Source organism: Bombina bombina, chromosome 7, assembly GCF_027579735.1.
Source record: "Bombina bombina isolate aBomBom1 chromosome 7, aBomBom1.pri, whole genome shotgun sequence".
Lineage (NCBI taxonomy): Eukaryota > Metazoa > Chordata > Amphibia > Anura > Bombinatoridae > Bombina > Bombina bombina.
Window position 1 is genome coordinate 321469796 of NC_069505.1, and position 19716 is coordinate 321489511.

Genomic DNA, 19716 nt, shown 5'->3' on the forward strand with positions numbered 1-19716 from the left:
ACCCTCCCTCCACATCGCCAACGCTAAATAAAGCTATTAACCACTAAACCGCTGTCCTTCCACATCGCCAACACTAAATAAAGCTATTAACCACTAAACCGCCGTCCTTCCACATCGCCAACACTAAATAAAGCTATTAACCACAAAACCGCCGTCCCTCCACATCGCCAACACTAAATAAAGCTATTAACCTCTAAACCGCCATCCCCCCACATCGACAAAACTAAATAAAGCTATTAACCTCTAAACCACAATCCCCCCACATCCCCAACACTAAATAAACCTATTAACCTCTAAACCGCCATCCCTCCACATAGCCAACACTAAATAAATTTATTAACCTCTAAACCACTATCACCCCACATCGCAACTACAGTTTAGAGGTTAATACGTTTATTTAGTGTTGGTGATGTGGCGGGATGGTGGTTTAGAGGTTAATAGGTTTATTTTGTGTTGGCGATGGGGGGGAGGCGGTTTAGAGGTTAATAAGTTTATGTTGTGTTGGCGATGTAGGGGGGCTGCGGTTTAGGGGTTAATAGCTTTATTTAGTGTTGGCGATGTGGGAGGATGGCAGTTTAGTGGTTAATAGGTTAATTTAGTGTTGGCGATGTGGGGGGCGACGGTTTAGAGTTTAATTAGTTTATTCAGTGTTGGCGATGTGGGGGGACAACGGTTTAGAGGTTAATAGGTTTATTTAGTTTTGCCGATGTGGGGGGACGACGGTTTAGACAGAGTATAATCGTTTTATTTAGTGTTGGAGATGTGGGGGGGATGGCAGTTCAGAGGTTAATAGCTTTATTTAGTGTTGGCGATGTGGGGGACAGCGGTTTAGATTAGCATGAATAATGGTGATGAATATGAATAGAGAATGGATCCGAAATAACAAATGAATCCGAAAATTCAGTAACTAATTTATTAGTTTTCAGTATTTTTTTGGTATTTTCGTTATGTTGCCAATTCGGAAATTTGGATTGACCTGAATCTCCAAATCAGCCGAAATTAGTCTGAAACGAATTGCACATGTCTAGTATTAAAGTTTACACGTTCAATACATTCTAAGTATTGTGTTTAGTGTGCAGGTCTGGTTGTGTTTAGTTAAAAAAATGTTAGTATAGTTTATTTTTTCTTCACTCTATTTTTTTCTGTAATAAAGGGATAGTCAAGGTTATAAAAAAAAAACTCCTCTGCAACAGATTCCTGTGTGCAAGTATATACAATATCTCTTTAAATAGTATCCAAAACCAGTTTATCTATCTATCTATTTTTTACTCCCGAAATTTCTTTCCAGCCTGTTTTTATTTGTAATGAGCAGTGAGCGGATCAGCCAACCCAAGGTGACCACTTGCCCCAGTTGATTTTCTACAGTTTGCTAACAAAGCTGCTGAGAATGCGAGTTAGCTTTACTAAAGTTGTGACAGGACAGTGCACAGGATGAAATCAATTATTACGCACCTGCTTCTGTTAGGCTGTGACACACTGCAAGCGGAGCGGCACGCAGCGTGTAGATGCGGCTGTGCGCGCTCAGTGTGTCCTGCCTTTTTATCTTTGAGCAATCTGCTGCATCAGATCACATAGCTGAGCGCTCAGAGATTAAATATTTTAACTTCAGAAGCAATGCGACGCAGTGCGAAGTAGCTGTTTCGCCTCTCGCCGCATCGCTTGCAGTGTGTCACAGCCTTTAGGCTGAACAGCAGCCATTGGGGGGGAGGGGGCACCTACTAAGAGAAATTTCGGAGTAAAATTATTTATTAATACTGTGGGTTTGCTTTCTGTGTTCTGAAATGTATATGCTAGTCTTTATTTATTTAAAACAACTATTAGCTTTCTGATTACAGTACTGTGCTGTCTTTCTGATACTACTATGTATACTACAGTATTAACAATTATATAAAACTACCTTAAGGTTACATGTATAATCTGTATTATTACACATAAATATTGCATAAGTTACATTAGATATTATTGTTGTTTACACTTGGTCCCATCCCCTCTCATAGCTTTACAGATATACAAATATTCCGAAATCCAAACCTTTCCTGATCCCGAACAGTTTGGATAAAGCGTTATTGTCACAGAGCAATCTACTGAAGAGAAACTTTCTTTCTTTTTTTTTTTTTTTTTTACCTTGTCTGTCCCTTTAAATTATTGTTGTTATTAAAGGGACAGTCTATTTGGATTTTTTTTTTTTTAAAAAGATAGATGATCCCTTTATTACCCTTTTCCCAGTTTTTCATAATCAACACTGCTTTATTAATACAATTTTTACTTCTGTAATTACCTTGTAGCTAAGTCTCTGCAAACTGCTCCCTTATTTCAGTTCTTTTGACAGACACCACTAGTTCATGTGTGTCATATAGATAGCATTTTAGCCAATCCGTGCTGACTCATAAATAACTCTCCTATGGAGTTATTATGAGTCAGCACTGATTTGCTAAAATGCTATCTATATGACACACATGAACTAGCGGTATCTAACTGAAAAACTGTCAAAATGCACTGAGCTAAGAGGCAACCTTCAAACAGAAAACAGTTTTTGAGCAGATCTAGGTTTAGCTTTCAACTAAGAATACCAAGAGAACAAAGCAAATTTGATGATAAAAGTAAATATGAAACCTATTTTAAAATTGCATGCCCTATCTGAATATTGAAAGATTAATATTGAATAGACTTTCCCTTTAAATATACAATTCAGAATAATGTTAAAGTCTTGTTTATAAATCTAACTCCATCTTTTTTGTTTGCTTTTCAGAACATCAGGAAAAGTAAGTACTCCTTTACATTTTTATTATTTTTGGCTTTGATCATTACTATTTCCTTGTTGCATGTAATTAAGATTCATATTATTATGAGGCTGACTCATTAGGTGCAGAAACATACTTGTCACATTTTTATCTCCATCCTTTGATTACTTTAAGCAGAATACACCAGCCCTGTAGTAAGCAGTCAGCATTTCAGTAATTGGTCATATATGTCAATGATCAGCCCAAAACAGGGAAATAATTTATAGGGCCTTTACAATGCACAAATTTGAAGCTCTGGTTTAACATTACTAACTGCATGTCTATGTGTTTAACCACCACAAAGGTGTTAAACACATAGTTAAAGTAGAGCCAGAGAGTCACAGAGAACTGCTGGTTCATAATGGACACAGCTGGTAAGCCTATAAGCAGTGGGAATCCCACACCTGGGTCATACCATTAGTGAGTGGCCCTCCAAATAAAAACAGTTTAGGTAGTTGCATAGTTAAAGGGGCATGAAACCCAACATTTTTCTTTCATGATTTAGACAGAGAATACAATTTTAAACAGTTTACCAATATACTTCTATTATTTAATTGTCTTCATTCTCTTGGTATCCTTTGTTTAAAAGCATATCTAGAAAGGCTCAAGTAGCTCCCAGGAGTGCATTGCTGCTTCTTCAATAATAGATACCAAGAGAATGATGCAAAATTGATAACAGAAGTAAATTGGAAAGTTGTTTAAAAATGTATAATCTATCTGAATCATGAAAGAAAATTTTTGGGTTTCATGTCCCTTTAAGTTTTTCATAGCTGAAGAACCCCTAAAAGGGATAATGTGAAAGGGCTATTGCAGTATAAACACATACTCTAAGGGGCCCATTTATCAAGCTCCGGACGGAGCTTGAGGGCCCGTGTTTCTGGCGAGCCTGCAAGCTCCCCAGAAACAGCAGTTATGAAGCAGCGGTCTAAAGACCACTGCTCCATAACCTGTCTGCCTGCTCTGAGGAGGCGGACAGACATTGCCGCAATTCAACCCGATTAAGTATGATCGGGTTGATTGACACCTCCCTCCCTGATTGGCCGCAAATCTGCAGGGGGCGGCGTTGCACTAGCTGCTCACAAGAGCTGCTGATGCAATGCTGAATACGGAGGGCGTATTGCTCTCTGCATTCAGCGAAGTCTGGTGCGGATCAGGTCCGCCAGACCTTTGATAAATATCCCCCTAATACTCTAATTCCTTAGAGCATGTATCTTTAGCACTACTGACCCTGCAAATTAAACACATAGTTAAAGTATGACCCAACTTTGCATTTATTGCTGCTGTTTGGCTTATTGGCACGCAGTTCTCTTTTGCTCCCGAGAAAAAATGCTTACAAGCATCATGTGAAGTGAGGCTGATGTTAATTTATACAACATTTTTAAGATGGCAAAGTATAATATCCATAAACTTTAGTATTAGTGGTTTATTTACTTCAAAGGAGATTGTTCTTCCTCTCTGAAATCCTTTAACATTTTTCCTTTTCTTTTTTCAGCTTCCCCTTTGTTTACAAATCCCAAAAGACACAATTTACCTACAAACCTGAGCCTGCCCTCAGATGCCCTCTCACTCTCCACTGTTTACCTCTGTGACCCTATGAAGGAACGTCAGGAATGTGACCCTTGTGTCCGAATAAAGCTCTCATTTAATGTTAAAGGTAAGTAGATTCTTCAAGAAACATATTGCTAATATAAAAGCAGGATTTAAAGAGATTGCACATTTTGGGAAGTAGTTCTGTGACATGATTCTTTACCCCACTGATGCTTTTTTAATTGGTTTATCTAATAATTTAGTTACAAATCAATGATCCCTGGTTGTCTAGAGGGAATGCATGGCTGATCCACGTGTCCCTGGACTCTGATTAAAGGGACAGTAAAGTCATAATTAGACATTCATAATTCAGACAGAGCATACAATTTTATACAACTTTCCAATTTACTTCTATTATTTAATTTGCTTCCTTCTCTGGTTATCCTTTGCTGAAAGGTTTATCTAGGAAGGCTCAGCAGCAGCAAAGAACCTAGGTTCTAGCTGCTGATGGGTGACTGCATATTTATACCGATTGTCATTGGCTCCCCCATGTGTTCAGTTAGAAACCAGTAGTGCATTGCTGTGACTTCAACCAATGATACCAAGAGAATGAAGCAAATTTGATAATAGAAGAAAACTGGAAAGTTGTTTAAAATTAAAAGTGCTACCTAAATCATGAAAGAACATTTTTGGGTTTCATGTCCCTTTAAGAGCCTACTGATAATTTGTAGGCAGGGACTGTGGGAGGGAAAAGTCATTACAGAGGGGCAGAGTCACATGTGTTTAGTAGGCGTGTCTAGGCAGGGTCACATGTGTTTAGTGGGCGTGTCTAGGCAGGTTGAGGGTGTGGCTAGGTCAGTTCATTAGAACCAGGGCACATAGGGGCTGTAGGAGGGAAGTGGGCCATATCTCCTAAATTGTGACAATTGGGATGTATATCCTAGGATATTTATTTGTATGTGGTGCCATATTCCAATACATTTCAAAAAACATTTTGCATTTTGTGCATTCTCAGATGATTTGAGGTTCTATTTTCTAATCTGTTCTAATCTATCCAAAGGACATCTGTTTGAATAAATAAAATTACCTTTGTTTAGAGTTTATCTGTGTCCAGTATTCAACTGGAATGTCCAGTATTTCAGCAGGCTGTCGAGTAAAATATGTGCAAAAAACATAATTTATACTTACCTGATAAATGTATTTCTTTCATGGTGTTGAGAGTCCACGATCCATTTCTCCTGAGAATTACTCTTCTCTACCACTACGAGGAGGCAAAGATTCCCAAAGACCAAGAGCCCTATAAAACCCCTCCCACCTCAAACATACCTCAGTCTAACATATAACCAAGCAAAGGGAGGTAAGAAAAAAGGAATTAGAGCCATAAAAGGAGAAGGGAAATATATGTGCTAAGAAAAAAATTAACCCCCAAAAAACATAAAGGTGTGGTCTTGTGGACTCTCACCACCATGAAAAAAATGAATTTATCAGGTAAGCATAAATTATGTTTTTTTCATACAGGTGGTGAGAGTCCACAATCCATTACATCTGGGAACAAATACCCAAGCTGTGGAGTCCACGAGTAATAACATAAAGGGAGGGATTTAAAAACCTCTTTTTTCACTGAGAAATTAAATACATGACCCCAATAATTTTTGTTTTGGATGCACTTAAAATAAATCAAACAGGCAAAAATCAAACGGAGACAGTGAAAGAACCTTCCTACCAAAGGCTGCTTCAGAAGAAGCAAAAACATAAGATTGGTAGGATTTAGTAAAAGTATGCTTGATGATTGACATAAACTACTGCTGTGGCATTGTCTGTCTGGAAACAGAGATGAGACTCTCTTTACAACAGGGGCCAAGCTTGAAGAGCCTTGAAAATGTCATCATCTGAAGACATAACAGTATCCCTAGATTCAGGGCACATAGAACTTGTAGAAGGTAAAATCTAAACTGACCTTTTACACTTGTTTGAAGGCAGGAGAGCAGCCAGCACCTGAAACTGCAGCCTTGATAAAAAAAAAACTTTCAGTGTAGGTGAAACAATATTAGCATTCTCCTGAAATGAACAAACAGAAGGTGCGTTAATACCCAAAGAAACAGCATTAGGTTGGTCTGATTGCATTCATAATTCTAAACATAAGTTACATAAATGGAGAAGGGCACCTCAGCTTTTTTACAATAAGCACACCTAATAATGATAGAAAGATGTTCAGGGGACTCAGTTTCTTGGTTAGATTTAGGTACAAAATCAGACTGCTCCATTATAGCATATGACATGGCAAAGCAATAAATACTATAACCCCCTTAAAAACCTCTTGAGAAATAGAAATCACTTACCCCCTCCTAAGTAGCTTTTAAAATATACTCACGGGTACAATGCCGAACTGCAAAACAGGGCAGGAGACATTAACATTACAACCAAAGACAAATAACGCCCATCAGGAAGAAATAAATTGCTCGAAAAAAACAGCTAAAAGGAATTTAGTGTGCATAAAAAACCCCGATGTGCTCATAGCCAAGGACGAATGGGAGCTAACTTGACGTGCAAAAACCAACTGATGTGTGAAAGAACTAAAGGGAAGTGCGCTAACTGAACAAGCATTCACCCGTGTGCAACTGCAATGCATGTAAACCTAAAGGTGAAATTCAAACTAAGAAAGCCAAAAAGCTGACACTCGCAAAACAGCAACAGAATAGTATAAAGGATTCTGTCCCAGGGCCATATATATTAGCATATATAGTATATATACAAACTTAAAAAGTACTCATAACATAGTTATAAAGTGCCTAAAATGATTAATAAATTATACTTACCAAAAAACAAACCAGTACTGAAACTTATCAGAAGAGGTTTTAGGGTTAGGGGTATATTGTAAAACTATAAAGAGAGGTAAAAGATTAGTCCCTGCAACCGATTATGAAAGGTTTCAGAAAAACTTACCATGAGGTGAAAAAAGAATCACAAAACCATACCACATATACATCCCTCTGACAAGCACTGTACTCTGAGGGGAAACCAAGCCTCAATATAGACTAAAAAACCCTTTCTCTGAAGAATCAAATGCTCATCTTCATTCTTCAACCACCTCCAGCAGAGGCCAAGTAAAGATTGAGGTATATGTGATGTGGGAGGGGTTTTATAGGGCTCTAGGGGTTTGGGAATCTTTGCCTCATCCTAGTGGTAGGCAAGAGTAATTCCCAGGAGTAATGTACTGTGCATTCTCACCTCTTGTATGAAAGAAATACTGAAAACTTAAAGTGAAGGTCAACTTTGATAAATGAAAGCCCGTTTTTTGAAAACACTATTAAAAGCAGGGGAACTTTTATTCATCAAAGTTTACAAAGCAGTCGTTTTGTTTAAAAACTTACCTCTCACAGCCGGAACAGCTTCCCCGCCCGCAAAACCTCTCTTGATACGCCATCTATGAAGAATCTGGCTTCCTCCAATCATGGTATGGCCTCAGGCAATGTTTGCTCTGGGGGAAGCCGTTATTGGAGGAAGCCGGATTCGTCATTGCTGACGTATGAAGAGAGGATCTGCGTGCGGGGGAAGCTGCTCCGGCTGTGAAGAGGAGAGAGGTAATTTTTTTTTAAAAAAACGGCTGCTTTATCAAATTTGATGAATGAAAGTGCCCCTGTTTTTAATAGTATTTTTAAAAACTGGGCTTTCATTCATCGAAGTTGACCTTCACTTTAATGTCGATTTTAAAAAAAAAGAAAGCACTAAGTTGCAGCTAAATTTTAATTGACTCATACGCCACTATGCATTACAAGTAACCTGTGTATGTTTTACTTTTTGTGTTACTGTTAACCGTGGAAGGTAAATAAATCAATGCTGTCTTTTGTGTTACTGGTAACATGGGAGTTAAAGCACTGTTATGTGTGTGTTACTTGAATCTATTTGTAAACATCTCTGGTCTGTGTTTTTACTGCCAACCATGGTGGTGTAAAAGCATTCCTCTATGTGTGCTACAGTCAGTCAAGGAGGTGAAATCACTGCTGACTGTGTGTTACTAGCAGACAAAAATGTAAAATTATTGGTGTCCTAGGTAATAAACTCATTGCTCAGTTATGGAAAATATATATGACAGCTCAAGTACGGAGCATAAGGTAGATATTTGGGGTAGGAATATTGTGTTACGGGACCTACTACCAGTCCAGTCACCTACCAGTTATCCAGCATTGAGGTAGAGAAAAACTGGCAACCCTACGTGTTTTGTATATGATTTCTAAAGAAAAAGCTGGCAAACACATAAGATGTTACTATAAGATACAACCTGTAACAATATGTAATCCAATAAAATGCAATATCAAAGTGCTAAATATAGCCTATACTTTAAATGTCCCAGATATAATAGCATATTTTGAGGAGGAGCAGATATAAAGTAAAGTTACTTGTGTAAAGTGCAGGATTTTGTTAAGTAAGTACTGTTTAAATAAAAAGAGAGAAGCGCTCAAGCTGGGAACGAACAATAGCATAATAGCTTGTTCTATGGCTAGTTACCACCCTAAAAGCAGCCTCTTTTTGCTCAATATGTGCCTTTCACAGAGAAGAACTTTCCTGTAGCATATCAGTCTGATCCTGACTTAACAGTGCAATCCACCCCGAAATACCAGGCAATCCCTCTCTGAACAAGAGAAACAGCAAAACCCCAGACGTACGTTTCGGCCTATTGTGGTCCTCGTCAGTGAGGTGCAGCCATATCCCTCTAGGCACACTGAGCAACAGGTCCACGTCTGAATTCCCGCATCACACTGAGGGAGACTTCCCCAAGTGTCATAATTTGCATAAATAAAAAGAGAGAAGCGCTCAACCTGGGAACGAACAATAGCATAATAGCTTGTTCTATGGCTAGTTACCACCCTAGAAGCAGCCTCTTTTTGCTCAATATGTGCCTTTCACAGAGAAGAACTTTCCTGTAGCATATCAGTCTGATCCTGACTTAACAGTGCAGTCCAGCCCCGAAATACCAGGCAATCCCTCTCTGAACAAGAGAAACAGCAAAACCCCAGACGTACGTTTCGGCCTATTGTGGGCCTCGTCAGTGAGGTGCAGCCATATCCCTCTAGGCACACTGAACAACAGGTCCACGTCGGAATTCCCGCATCACACTGAGGGAGACTTCCCCAAGTGTCATAATTTGCATAAATAAAAAGAGAGAAGCGCTCAACCTGGGAACGAACAATAGCATAATAGCTTGTTCTATGGCTAGTTACCACCCTAGAAGCAGCCTCTTTTTGCTCAATATGTGCCTTTCACAGAGAAGAACTTTCCTGTAGCATATCAGTCTGATCCTGACTTCACAGTACAGTCCAGCCCCAAAATACCAGGCAATCCCTCTCTGAACAAGAGAAACAGCAAAACCCCAGACGTACGTTTCGGCCTATTGTGGGCCTCGTCAGTGGGGTGCAGCCATATCCCTCTAGGCCCACTGAGCAACGGGTCCACGTCTGAATTCCCTCATCACACTTAGGGAGACTTCCCCAAGTGTCATAATTTGCATAAATAAAAAGAGAGAAGCGCTCAAGCTGGGAACGAACAATAGCATAATAGCTTGTTCTATGGCTAGTTACCACCCTAAAAGCAGCCTCTTTTTGCTCAATATGTGCCTTTCACAGAGAAGAACTTTCCTGTAGCATATCAGTCTGATCCTGACTTAACAGTGCAGTCCAGCCCCGAAATACCAGGCAATCCCTCTCTGAACAAGAGAAACAGCAAAACCCCAGAAGTACGTTTCGGCCTATTGTGGGCCTCGTCAGTGAGGTGCAGCCATATCCCTCTAGGCACACTGAGCAACGGGTCCACGTCTGAATTCCCGCATCACACTTAGGGAGACTTCCCCAAGTGTCATAATTTGCATAAATAAAAAGAGAGAAGCGCTCAACCTGGGAACGAACAATAGCATAATAGCTTGTTCTATGGCTAGTTACCACCCTAGAAGCAGCCTCTTTTTGCTCAATATGTGCCTTTCACAGAGAAGAACTTTCCTGTAGCATATCAGTCTGATCCTGACTTAACAGTGCAGTCCAGCCCCGAAATACCAGGCAATCCCTCTCTGAACAAGAGAAACAGCAAAACCCCAGACGTACGTTTTGGCCTATTGTGGGCCTCGTCAGTGAGGTGCAGCCATATCCCTCTAGGCCCACTGAGCAACGGGTCCACGTCTGAATTCCCGCATCACACTTAGGGAGACTTCACCAAGTGTCATAATTTGCATAAATAAAAAGAGAGAAGCGCTCAAGCTGGGAACGAACAATAGCATAATAGCTTGTTCTATGGCTAGTTACCACCCTAGAAGCAGCCTCTTTTTGCTCAATATGTGTCTTTCACAGATAAGAACTTTCCTGTAGCATATCAGTCTGATCCTGACTTAACAGTGCAGTCCAGCCCCGAAATACCAGGCAATCCCTCTCTGAACAAGAGAAACAGCAAAACCCCAGACGTACGTTTCGGCCTATTGTGGGCCTCGTCAGTGAGGTGCAGCCATATCCCTCTAGGCACACTGAGCAACGGGTCCACGTCTGAATTCCCGCATCACACTTAGGGAAACTTCCCCAAGTGTCATAATTTGCATAAATAAAAAGAGAGAAGCGCTCAACCTGGGAACGAACAATAGCATAATAGCTTGTTCTATGGCTAGTTACCACCCTAGAAGCAGCCTCTTTTTGCTCAATATGTGCCTTTCACAGAGAAGAACTTTCCTGTAGCATATTAGTCTGATCCTGACTTAACAGTCCTGTTTAGCATTCACATAGCATCAGGGCGAACCTTAGCATTTGCGGGACCCTGGGCAAGACTGATGTGCCAACATTCAGTGATACCTATATAACAAATAACACAAAATAATAGACCTCCTAATACCATAAACACTTTTTATAAACTGAATCAAAACCTATACATTGCACTATCTCATATTTTTACTGCTGAAATTGCGGGGCCCCCCAAAGAGCGGGGCCATGGATGGGTTTCCCTCTTCCCCTACCCAAAGGGCAGGCCTCCATAACGTATATGTCCTTTCCAACCCAACCGTTGTGTCATACTGCACTCCCTATGTGTTGGAGGTATGAGTTTCACAAAGTGTAGATGGTGTCTGGTCTGATTTTCTTGTTAAGTTATCTTGCGTTTCACTCAGCATGTTTAAGTGGGAGTGACCTACTTGTACACAATGTGCTAACGGTCAAGATTGGTGTGTGACAAAAACATGCTGTTATACAGCCTTCCGTAGCTCCCAAACAATAATAGCAGCAATTAAACGGATTGCAACGGCATGAAACGCGTAGGATAATTTTTGGTTGCTAAGTTCTACTGCTTTATTTTTTCCCCCGTTGGAATTTATGCTAGTTCATAAGGACTATGATTTTTTGATACTTCAACAAGTGTATGTGCTGTAAGAATCAGTTTAGTTGTTACAGTCTGTAATAGGCATTTCAAATAGAGTTTCTCAAGGATTTTACAATCATTTATTCAGCATTGACATTTGGGTATCTAATATGTTTGAACTTAACCAATAATCCATGATGTCATACTTACTGAATTAATATTTTTTAAAGGTCCAAACATTTAACTAGAATAATAAATTAATATTCTGATTATCATATTTACATTATATTTAATTGTTTAAAAGTTTGATTTGAACTATATTTGAACTTTTTATTAGCATGTGTATAAACATATAGTGAGACATAAGCTACTCAAAACAGGCAAAGATGTGTGGTCATGGCTGTAGGAAGAATGTTTTGTCATGGATTGAAATACCATTGTTGGCAAAACATTTTTGTGATGGATTGAAATGTCACTGTTGGCAAAAAATGGCTTGTGATGGGCTGAAATACCACTGATGAACTGCTTTAATGGAAAGTATTGGTTGAGTTTAAATGGTGCAAAATCACAAGATAACTAGGTGTATGTATGAGTCTCTAATGGATTGGAATGGCTTTTACTTTGAAAACCTTATAAGCAATGCACAAGTCTAATAGATTACAACAGATCCCTGTGTTAGTACAGAAGTAAGTGATTTATCTAACAGCTATAATGCCCCTCATCAATGATATTAAATCATCATCTCTCCTGGAGGCGTTCTAGGTTAGGATAGGGAGGTTATGGGGGACTTTTGGGCAGGGACCCAATGTGTTTAGTGGGTAGAGCCATGAGGAGGGTGGGTCATGGGTGTGTAACAGACAGGCATGTCATGGAGGGGGCTGGGCAGAATCAGTGTGTTGTGGGCAGAGCCAGGGCAGTCCCTAGAAACAGGTATGTTTGCTACATGCATAACTAGATCATACAGTCAAACTACACCACTCATCTCATCTCCCTAAGAAAATTACAAATATTCTCTACATTAATGAGAATACACAGAACACCATAGCACAGGTTAAATAAAGGTTTAGATTTTCAAACAAAAATTAGATTAGATGGACTGATGGACCAAACAATGTATATATGATGCAAATCTATTTTCTCCTGAGGAGCCAATTAGGGGTAGATTACAAGTGGCGTTATTAACACTCCAGCCCACACGCTAACCATGCTCGACTTTGGTTTTTAGTGCAAGTTGGATACTGCACACATTACAATTTTAAAGTAAAACGTTTTCTCTCGTGCACTAACCTGACGTGCAAAAAGCCGAAGTTAGAATATTGTGACAGTGTTAAAGTATTCCCCATAGAAGTCAATAAGATATATATATATATATATATATATATATATATATATATATATATATATATATATATATATATATATATATATAAAAGTAAAATGTATATCTATACATAGAAAGAGAGAGAGATAAAGATAGAGATAGATATATAGATCGGAATATCTATTTATAAATACATAAAAGATATTCCCCTATGTGCAGAACATTGGAATGTGAAATATTTACAGTAAATACATAGTTAAACACTTTATTAAATATGAATATTGCATAAATATGATTTTTCAGCTAATTGACTGCAAAGGGCTCAAATGCACATATATTTATGTCTATATATATATATAAATATATATATATATATATATATATATATATATATATATATATATATGTGTGTGTGTATGTCTGTAAATACATTTTTATATATATATATATATATATATATATATATATATTTATATATATATATATATATATATATATATATACATACACACATACATGTACATATTGAGACATGTGTATGTATGTATCTATATGTTAACCCTTTAATACCTGAGACCTCATATCTTTGAGCCCTTATAACTTTTTAATTCAATATTTTTTTAAAATCATTTTTTATAAGATTGTGTTATTATGAGTGTAACTGTATGTTTAAATGTATTTTGATGTGTTTTGTGCAACTTTTTCTTCGAGCGTAAGTCGTAACAGTTAACCATAGCTCTGAGGTCGCTCTATCCTGATGCGCGTTAAAATCAATTGCACTCGAGCGAATGAGTGTGGAGAACACTGCAAATTATATGTTTGTATAAAACAGAGGGAGGCACATATTGTAAGTGATATACATAAGGTTCCCTAGAGATATTTGCAGACCTTTGTTTCTTAATTTTTTTTTTTTTAATCTGTTTGGCATTCTCAAAATATAGATGAAACGTATAGAATGCTTGGCCAAAGTATAGTGTTGGTGAATTTATTTTGTTGTAATATTATAATATTTGCCCAGGTTATTTTGAGCCTCTTGGAACAAATTCAACAACACTCAGAAGAGAGCAGCAGTTATGAATAACCAATTTCTTAATTTCTATGTTACTTGGCCTTGCACCTTCCTTTTTGGCAGCTAAATAATATACCAAATGACGTCTTTTAGCTGGCATACTTAGGTAATACATTTAAGGAACTGCAGATAAAGTTTATCGCTGGAAATATTATTTGACAACTGGAAGGACACACATACATACACGCATACACACACACACATATATATATATATATATATATATATATATATTGTATATATATATATATATATATATATATATCACACACACATACACACTTCCATCCATGCAGGGCTCAAAATTTCAAGTCCTATGCTAGAAGCCAGGTTAGTCCAGGTAAGATCAGGATGATTGCAGTCCGCCACCTCAGAGGTGGCGGAGAAGTTAAGGAGCAGCGGTTTTATGACCGCTGCTTTTTAACTTCTGTTTTCGGCGAGACGGAAACTTCAGGGGTAGATTGCAGCATCAGCTGCTTAATAAATCTACCCCTTAGTCTGAACTTTAAATGAGTAGTAGATTTTTTTCGGACAAATTTCAAATGATGTCCATTTCCACTCCTCCTGTATCATGTGACAGCCATCAGCCAATCCCAAATGCATAGACGTATATTCTGTGAATTTCTGCAAATGTTCCGTAAGATGGGGATTTAAAAATATAAAAAGACTGTGCACGTTTTGTTAATGGAAGTAAATTGGAAAGTTGATTAAAATTGCTACTCTATCTGAATCATGAAAGTTTAATTTTGACTTGAGTGTCTCTTTAAAGATGGCATTTTAAAAAGTTTTACTATCTTTTGTTTTTCTAAAAACATAATTTATGCTTACCTGATAAATTAATTTTGTTCTTGGTGGTGAGAGTCCACAATCCATTACTCCTGGGAATTACTCTTCCTTACCACTAGGAGGAGGCAAAATTTCCCAAACCCCAAGAGCTGTATAAAACCCCTCCCACCTGACATGAATCTCAGTCTAATGTATAGCCGAGCAAAATGAGGTAAGTAAAAGGAATAAGAGTCATAAAAGAAGCAGGGAAATAGATGTGCTAAAGAAAATATGAAACCCAAAAACAAAGGGTGGGGTCTCTTGGACTCTCACCATCATGAAATAAATTAATTTATCAGGTACACATACATTATGTTTTCTTTCATTCTGGTGGTGAGAGTCCACAATCGATTACTCCTGGGACCTAATACCCAAGCTGTGGAGTCCACGAGTAATAACAAAAGGAGGGATTTTCATTGAGAAAATAAATACACAACCCCCACAAAAACCCAACAAGGGCAAAATATATATTTTTAAATGCACTTAAAAAATAATTCAATCAGGCAAGAAAAAAATTAAACTGAGACAACTGCCTGAAGGGCCTTCCTACCAAAATCTGCCTCAGAAGAAGCAAAAAACATCAAAATGGTAGCATTTAGTAAAAGTATGCAAAGAAGACCAAGTAGCTGCTTTGCAAATTTGATCAGCTGAAGCCTCATTCTTGAAAGCCCAAGAAGTGGCGACTGACCTTGTAGAATAAGCAGTAATCCATTGTGATGGAGGCTGACCTGCCTCTAAAGTAAGCCTTGAGATAGCTAAAAGGTATACAACCTTCCAAGAGAGCAGTTTATTATCCACCTTATGCATACGTTCAAAAGGAGGAGCATGCAACAGGCTTAACACTAGGTTAAGATTCCATGGAGGAGAAATTGGCTTAATCACAGGCATACTACAAGCAATCTTCCTATGAAATAAAACTGAAAGAGCATAAATCTATCCCGTTCGAGAACTGGCAGATAGGCCCTTATCCAGACCATCTTGTAACGGCAAAATCCTTGAAATTCTAAAAGAATGCCAGGAAAAAACTTTGATGTATACACCAAGAAATAAAGTCCTTCCAGATCTTATGATTGATCTTTGTAGTTATAGGCTTAAGAAACTGGTAATGTTCCCTGTGTATTGGGACATGAAGGTAAGCATCCTTTAAATCTATTATGGACATAAACTGACCTTCCTGAACTAAAGGCAAAATAGTTTCCATTTTGAAAGAAGGAATTCTTACAAACTTGTTCAGCTTTCCACATTGAGGACTAGTCTGAAAGTACCTTCCTTTTTTGGAATAATAAAGAGATTTGAATAAAATCCTATGCCCTGTTCCTGTAAAGGAACTGGTACAATCACTCCCATAGTTTTCAGATCTGAAATGGACAGGAAAAAAGCTAGCGCCTTTAATGGATTCTTTGGAACATTGGACTGAAAAAAACTTCCTCTTGGAGGTCTTGTTCTGAAATCTATCCGTTAACCCTGGGAAACTATATTCAGAACACAGATATCTAGAACAGACTGAAACCAAGCCTCCTGAAAAAGGCATAACCTGCCCCAGAAGCTCTAGATCGGGGGCGCACATTCATGCAGATTTAGTAGTAGGGATAGAATTCTTAGCCTGCTTTGACTTGTTCCAGTTAGCACTAGGCCTCCAGACTGGGCAAGCGGTACCTTGCTTCTGAGCAGAGAAGTCAACTTTTTGTTCCATATTCAGACAAAAGGAACAAAAATTATTGGAAGCTTTAGATTTCCCCTTAGACTTCTTGTCTTGAGGAAGAAAAGCCTGTTTAACTCCAGTAACAGTAGATATTAAAGAATCTAAATCAGAACCATACATTCTATTTCACTGAAAGGAAAGAGAAAATAGTCTGGATTTTGACACATCTCAGCAGACCAGGATTTAAGCCATAAGGCTCCCCTAGCAAGGACTGCCAAAAACATAATTTTAACATTTATCTTCGTAATATCAAACACTGCATCACAAATAAAGGAATTGGCATTTTTGAGTAAACCTAAAATCTTTTCACAAGCAGAGTTATCAGAACTATATTCTGAAAGAGAAGACAACCAATAAGTTAAAGTAGCAGCGATATCAGTAATATAAATTGCTGGCAAGAGCAAATACCCTGGTTGTAAAAAGACTCTTCTAAGATAAGATTCTAATTTTCTATCCAAAGGGTCTTTAAAACAAGTACTGTCTTTCAAAGGGATATTAGTATGCTTAGTTAGAGTGGAAATAGCCCCATCAACTTTAGCAACAGTTTCCCATAATTCAACATTAGCAGCAGGAAAGTTAACTGTTTAAACCTTGCAGAAGGATTAAATGAATAACCTGGCTTAGGCCATCCCCTAGAAATCATGTCAGAGACAGCATTAGGGATAGAAAAAAATTATAAGCAGAGGTTATGGAATGGTTTCTGAGGGGAAACCAGGCCTTAATATAGACTGAGAACCCCTCTCACTGAAGAATAAAATCTTAATTCTTCTACCACCTCCAGCGGAGGCAAAGTAAAGACTGAGGTAAATGTGAGGTGGGAGGGGTTTTATACAGCTCTTGGTGTTTGGAAATCGTTGCCTCTTCCTAGTGGTAAGAAAGAGTAATTCCAAGGAGTAATGGATCATGGACACCACCTTTATGAAAGAAATAGATATTTTTGTACTGACAAAAAAAAATATTTTCTGTTCTTGAAGTTCTCTGTTCTCTTGCAGTGTGTTGGTGCTTACCAATAAAGCAGTGTGAGTTATTTTCAGCCAATGACCAATCATTCCTTAAGGCCCAGTTATACAGCTTTAATTTAAAGAGATATAATAATAAAAAATAAAATTTAATGATTCAGATAGAGCATACAATTAAACAAAACAAGTTAAATGTATTTCAATTATTATCACATTTACTTTGTTCTCTCTGTGTCCTTTGTTGCGAAGCATACCTAGACAGGCTCATGAGTGTGCACATGTCTTGAGCACTATATGTCAGCAGTGTTTGTTTAATACTGCTGCAAATACTGTGCTATATGTTGTTCAACAAAGGATACCAAGAAAATAAAGTAAATAACATTTAATTTATTGGTCAGCCAGTTGAAATACTTGACTGGTTAAATAAGGGACACCTGGCAACTGTTTACCAGTGCCCTTGTGCCAAATATCTCTCTGGCATCACAGATACGGAAACTCACCTCCTGGAGCAATAACAAAACTAACTCTCACTTAATGGGATAAGAATAACACAAAACCCTATTTTTAATTCTGTTAAAGGAACAGTGAACTTTTTAGATTGTTATACTTTATGTGTAATAAAACAAGTTTTCTATATATTTTCATGAAATTTAGCTCTGAAAATTGTGGTTTTTGCAATTCTCAGAACTTGAAATGCACCCTGCTGATTTATCTAGGTTAACTGTGCTACATATATTTCCCTAATTGGTTTTAACTGATCACACACATTGCATTTGTTACAGCTGCTTAGTTAAGATATTGAAAAATAATTGCAGTTTGTTAATGTTAATTTATAAAAAAAACATTTAGACTTGGCCTGTATATTGTTCTATAGCAACACAACAGAAATGTCTTGTAATTACAAAGGTATATACTATCCCTTTAAATCAGTGGCGTCTCCAGAAATCACAATGAAATGGGGGGGGGTCACTTTCAGGAAGACCACTGGGGCTGTGATATGATGGCGGGATTAGGCGTGTCATGGTCAATTCAGGAAGTGTCATTAGCAGGCCTGGGCAGAGTGGTTGTGGGAAAAAGAGCGATAACTAGGGTTGCCACTGCCAGGTGTTCAGTATTCAACCGAACAGTACAGTATTTTAGCAGTTCAATCTATAAAAACACAGAATGGAGTACATTTCCGATTTAAACATATTTATTAACAAAATAAACATATTGCACTTACTTAGTTTCAGTAGTTAAAAGCATCACAATTGCCAAATAGTCCCCACACACGACTACAGCTGTTCTCACGCAAGCCACAGTTAGGCTGGTGTCTATGCTCCTATATGCATCCAATATCCCTGTGCAGCTGGTCGTTCTGTTCTTGCTTGGAGCAGAAAACTTCCTTCAGGAAGTACGGTGAGGGTCTAATACGGTGAGGGTATATACCCAATTCATATGCAAAACCTTCTTGCATTAGCAGCTGTCAAGCATCAGGTTGAGAGATGTTATGGGTTGAAAGATTCATCTCATCTGCTGGAAAACCAACACCAGTATTTTAGCAGGCTGTCCAGTAAAATCATCACAAAAATACTGAACACTTAAAGATCCACATTTTTTTAAAGTGGCTTTATGTTAGCCTCCTATGCCTGAACACATTACAAATTTGGAGCAGAAAGAAATGAGGGGCAATCAATGGGGTTAAATAACTTCTGGAAGCCAATGGGTAAAATGACTGCTAAGTTTTAAAAGTATACATGGTGGGTTCAAGAGTTGGAGCTAAGGTAGAGCTTTTGGAAAAGGCATTGTGCAATCCCATCTTCCCATCTACAATCATGCCCCGTCACCAATAGATCATCCAATATTTTTGTGGAGAACAGCAGGCAACCCTAATGCCTACCATTTTAGGGGGGCACATGAAGGCACCAGGCATTATGCCCTCTGGCGACGCAACTGATTTAAATTGCAGGCATAAAGATCTTCAATTCAGAAAGATTTTTACCTCCCGGGACTTCAAACGAAAATCACACTAATGCCACCTCATTAAATATCTCCCTCATTGCATATTTTGTAACATTTTTATAGCCAAATTTCATTTTGTTGAGAAACAATTTCCCAGAAATAGCAGGTGTCAGAAGAGCCAATGACATTCTGCACATTCTGTGATCTGGCCTAACTTCAGGCATATTTATGTAGCACCCAAATACATATACAGGATTCCTTAAATGTTT

At 38.1% G+C, this 19716-nt stretch overlaps 1 protein-coding gene across 1 annotated transcript in view; it reads left to right on the plus strand.

Annotated features, from left to right (window-relative positions):
- Positions 1 to 2757: 2757 nt before the first annotated feature.
- Positions 2758 to 19716, plus strand: part of IL17RE (interleukin 17 receptor E) — a 71507-nt gene continuing 54548 nt past the window's right edge. The window contains exons 1-2 of the mRNA XM_053720986.1: positions 2758 to 2762; positions 4273 to 4434. Coding sequence (XP_053576961.1) covers positions 4374 to 4434 — 61 coding nt within the window. The 5' untranslated portion in view covers positions 2758 to 2762; positions 4273 to 4373. The remainder of the gene's footprint in view (positions 2763 to 4272; positions 4435 to 19716) is intronic.